Here is a 4,848-nt window from a genome sequence, read left to right as displayed (position 1 = left end):
TTTTTTTCTTTGAGATGGAGTCTCGCTGTGTCGCCCAGGCTGGAGTGCAGTGGCCAGATCTCAGCTCACTGCAAGCTCCGCCTCCCGGGTTTACGCCATTCTCCTGCCTCAGCCTCCCGTGTAGCTGGGACTACAGGCACCCACCACCTCGCCCGGCTAGTTTTTTGTAGTTTTTAGTAGAGACGGGGTCTCACCGTATTAGCCAGGATGGTCTCAATCTCCTGAACTCGTGATCCACCCGTCTTGGCCTCCCAAAGTGCTGGGATTACACAGGCTTGAGCCACCGCGCCCGGCCTGTTTTTGTTTTTTGAGGCAGGACCTGGCTCTGTTGCCCAGGCTGGAATGCAGTGGTGTGATCTCAGCTCTCTGCAGTCTCTGCCTCCTGGGCTCAAGCAGTCCTCCCACCTCAGCCTCCGGGGTAGCTGGGACTCTGAGCGGCTACCACCACACCCAGCTAATGTTTGTATTTTTTGTAGAGATGGGTTTCACCATGTTACTCAGGCTGGTCTCAAACTCCTGAGCTGAAGCAATCCATCCACCTATGTCAGGCCCACCAAGTGCTGGGATTGCAGGCATGAGCCACTGTCCCCAACCATAGTTGGTTTTTTTGACCCCTCATTGGGTAATGATCAGGTAACAAGCAGCATTGAGGGAGCAGCAAGGTCTGTCCAATGGTGGGATAGGGGGGCTGGGCAGGCAGTGGCTTGTCAAATAGAGCTTGCTTAATGAGGTGGGTGTTTTCTGAGAGCTAATTGGATTTGGAGTTTTGACCTCTACCTGCCCATATGGGAAAAGGCTTGCCTTGGTCAGGAAGTGATGGGAACAGTTGATTTTCTAGGACCAAGTGACCTATACTTGCCATGATGACTTTCTGCTGTGCAAGCAGTAATAGACCAGGACGTGTGCGAGTGGGCTGGCGGATTGTGCTGCTGCCGTATGCTAAAGACGGGAGAAGGCGGCCGGGCACGGTGGTTCACGCCTGTAATCCCAGCACTTTGGGAGGCCAAGGTGGGTGGATCACGAGGTCAGGAGTTTGAAACCAGCCTGGCCAAGATGGTGAAATTCCATTTCTACTAAAAATACAAAAATTAGCTGAGCATGGTGGTGGGCACCTGTAGTCCCAGCTACTCTGGAGGCTGAGGCAGGAGAATCGTTTGAACCTGGGAGGCAGAGGTTGCACTGAGCCGAGATCATGCCACCACTCCAGCCTAGGCAAGAGAGCAAGACTCCATCTCAAAAAATAGAAAAAACACAAAAAAAGAGGGGAGAAGGTCGCTTCTCCTCGGACAGGGTCTGCGGAGCAGGTAGAAAGCTGAGGGTAGCGGGTACGAAGAAAGGGAATACTCGCTCACTCCGTGAAGTTGGGAGTGCTCGTTCAGAGACACTTGAGATTTCCAATAATTACCACTTTCCTTTTTTAATCAAAAAGTATCATTATCTGGGATCCTGTTTTACTTTCTGTATTCTCTATTTTTCTGCACTGCTAAAAACACTTCTTCCTTCTGCCTGCATTAACCACAAGTAATCGGTCTGGTGGCTGGGGCTGGGGAGGCAGCAAATGGCCATTTCTGTAACATCCCTAGAGCAATCACACGGGCAGGGTGTGCCTAACCAGAGAACGGAGTTGTGCAGCTTGCATTCCTAACTGGAAATAAAGTGCTCTCCTTATTCTCCTCCTGCAGGTCGGTGAGCTGGTAAAGGTTACGAAGATTAATGTGAGTGGTCAGTGGGAAGGGGAGTGTAATGGCAAACGAGGTCACTTCCCATTCACACATGTCCGTCTGCTGGATCAACAGAATCCCGATGAGGACTTCAGCTGAGTATAGCTCAACAGTTTTGCTGACAGATGGGAACAATCTTTTTTTTTTTTCCAACTGCCATCTATACAATTTTCTTACAGATGTCAAAAGCAGTCTAGTTTATATAAGCATTCTGTTACCTGTGATCTTTTTTTAGACTGAACTACTCCATTCCTAGTCTTATGTACCATATTCGGGGTACGAACTGGAGGGCTCATGTGTTAGCTTCTGAAATTGGCAATTGGAGGAGGTAGTGGCCATGCCTGTGTGTATCAGAAGGGATAGGTATCTTGCCTCCTTTCTCTCAGGCAATGCAAATCACCCTGTGGAAAACCGATGGACAGGAAGGAGTATTACACACTGCTTACCCTCATTATTCAGTGGTTTTGTTTTCATTCTGGAACCATACTATCAAATGGCGCAGACTGTTCCCTTCCACCCCCGTGAAGTAATCATGCACTGTGTGAATAGTATCAAGCAGGACTGCTTTCATTGTATGGAGCATGACCAGCGTATGACTCATTCTGACATTTCAGATCCTAAGAATTCTAAGAACACTACTAGAAGCATTTACTCCCTCCTAGTCGATGCTTCATACTTTTTCTTGGGATTCTTTTACCCCTTAACATTCTTGTCCCCCAAACCTGTGAGTAGGTTAATTCCTAAGATAAGTGTGTATTTTCATTCCAGGTGAGAAGCAGAATGTACCGAGCACTTTATTCAGTGCATAGCTTTAAGCCAGTGTTGGATTCACTAAGTGGACAGCCAGTCTCCCAGCTCTCTGCCTTCCCCTAAAGGGTCGTAGTAGGTCACCCTTCTACAGCAGTTAACTAGAGTCCTAACTAATGGGATCCAGCAGGGCCATTTCTCCTGAAGGCCAGTATCCTATTAGGAGACTCTTGGAATTCTTAGGTTCTACTCCGAGTGGAAGGACCAATCACCTCTAATACTCTGTGGAAGGTTTTGGGGCCAAATTCTGCCCTCTGCATTCTGTGCGACTTGTATAAAAGTCAAGTTAGTATTACATGAGTTTGGGGTAGGGTTAGTGCTTTGAAAATGTTGAACTGGCCAGGCGGTGGCTCACGCCTGTAATCCCAGCAGTTTGGGAGGCCGAGGCGGGTGGATCACGAGGTCAGGAGTTCGAGATCAGCCTGGCCAACATGGTGAATCCCCATCTCTACTAAAAATACAAAAAATTAGCTGGGCGAGGTGGCATGCGCCTGTAATCCCAGCTACTCGGGAGGCTGAGGCAGGAGAATCGCTTGAACCTGGGAGGTGGAGGTTCCAGTGAGCCGAGATAGCACCACTGCACTCCAGCCTGGGTGATAGGGCGAGACTCTGTCTCAAAAAAAAACAAAACAAAACATGTTGAACCAATCGTGAATTACTTATGTATTACTCATTTCTCATGAGAAGAGTAATGCTGTTGAAGTACATCACATTATAAACTGCCTTCAATTTTGGCTTTTTATGTTCAGGTTTAGTTTATAAATCGATTTAAGTATGGAATGATTTATATGGGGTCAGGTGCTCCAAAAAATAGACTTATGAGACCAAAAATGATCTAGGCTATTTAGACTACAGCATGAGACTTCCAAGTTAGTTCCCAGTCCATAAAGGCACTTACCGGTCTGTGGTGTGGTATGACCAGTAGAAACGCCTTCTAGTTTGCTTTGGACCTCATTTTGGAAAAATAATCTACCTTTCTAATTGTTCTGCATAGGTTAATATGATAAATTTGCATTATTTGAACCTATACCAGATTGTGGTATCCGAGTGACTGGCACATTGCCTAACACAGAGTGTGCACGTATTTGTCTGAGTGAATGAGGAGACTGAGAAACTGGTGACGTGGCACAGGGAAGCCAGCTGGCCCAGGATTCCATACATGACCACAAGCAGACTAATGAGTTGACGCTAATTTAATGTATTTTTACCTCACGCTAAGGTCGTGCTTGATAAAGACATTAAACTCAACTTGTAAAAGATTAGCACAGTGCTGTGCACAGAGTGGGTGCTCAGTAGTGTTGAATGAACAGGTTTGTAATCCTAGATGTAATTCCATCTGACTGCTTTGTTAAATTTTCAGTTAGAACATAGAGACTGTAAAATCCAGATACACATTAAATCTTGTTTTCCTGAAAGTATGGCATCTAAAATATTTGTAGAAAAACATTGTCGCAACTGATTTGAATGTTCCTATTTTCTTTTCCTTTGACTTTGATATTGGCTTGTAATGTCTCTTTTCATCATATGTAATATCAGTGGAACATGCAGCGCTACTCAAGTCCTAAGGATTCCTCAGTGATCGGTGGTCCAGAGCCGTTCCATGAACCGCTGGCCTGGATTTGGCTGTTGGGTGTAGCTGTTAATGCACCTCAAGAAATCAAAGGATGTCTTATGTCTTCCCAAAAAAAGCAAATGCTGAAATCCTATTGGCAAAGGAAACTGAAATTGGCTGCTATATTTTATATAATCATTTCTGCAAATCCCGTTTTTGGAATACTAATATTTGACATGGTTAATTCTTATTAATTTGTTGGAATTGTTTATTGTTAATAATGCAAATAGATAATTTTTAATTATCCACAAGTAACATTTCACTATTAATGGTTTGAAATAGGTGATAAGCAAACCAATTTGAAATAAAATATAAACATGTGCCATTGTATTATAACACTATACACTTTCTTGACAGTTAAATTTTAAAAAAAACTGTGTTTCGTAGCATGTATTGTATGTGTTTATAGTTTACATAGCAAATAAACATATGGCCAAATGTTTGGCTTGCTGATGTTTTGGAAAAAGGAATCTGAATATTTTTCACAAAAAAGCTAAATCTTTTTTTTTTTTTTTTTTTTTTGAGACGGAGTCTCGCTCTATTGCCCAGGCTGGAGTGCAGTGGCCGGATCTCGGCTCACTGCAACCTCCGCCTCCTGGGTTCACGCCATTCTCCAGCCTCATCCTCCCGAGTAGCTGGGACTGCAGGCACCCACCACCTCGCCTAGCTAATTTTTTTTGTATTTTTAGTAGAGACGGGGTTTCACCG

The 4,848-nt window shown here is 44.8% G+C and overlaps 1 protein-coding gene across 2 annotated transcripts in view; it reads left to right on the top strand.

Annotated features, from left to right (window-relative positions):
• The window catches only part of CRK (CRK proto-oncogene, adaptor protein), a 33,964-nt gene extending 29,364 nt beyond the window's left edge, over nucleotides 1-4,600 (top strand). For both annotated transcript variants that reach the window (XM_017865535.1, XM_017865393.1), the window contains exon 3: nucleotides 1,683-4,600. In XM_017865535.1, the coding sequence (XP_017721024.1) occupies nucleotides 1,683-1,690 (8 nt within the window). In that variant the 3' untranslated portion in view covers nucleotides 1,691-4,600. The remainder of the gene's footprint in view (nucleotides 1-1,682) is intronic.
• The last annotated feature ends 248 nt before the right edge of the window (nucleotides 4,601-4,848 follow it).

Source organism: Rhinopithecus bieti, unplaced genomic scaffold (genome assembly GCF_001698545.2).
Source record: "Rhinopithecus bieti isolate Rb0 unplaced genomic scaffold, ASM169854v2 scaffold_22, whole genome shotgun sequence".
Taxonomy (NCBI): Eukaryota; Metazoa; Chordata; class Mammalia; order Primates; family Cercopithecidae; genus Rhinopithecus; species Rhinopithecus bieti.
The sequence above is the reverse complement of the archived record's forward strand: the minus strand, read 5'-3'. Positions and strand labels throughout refer to the sequence as shown.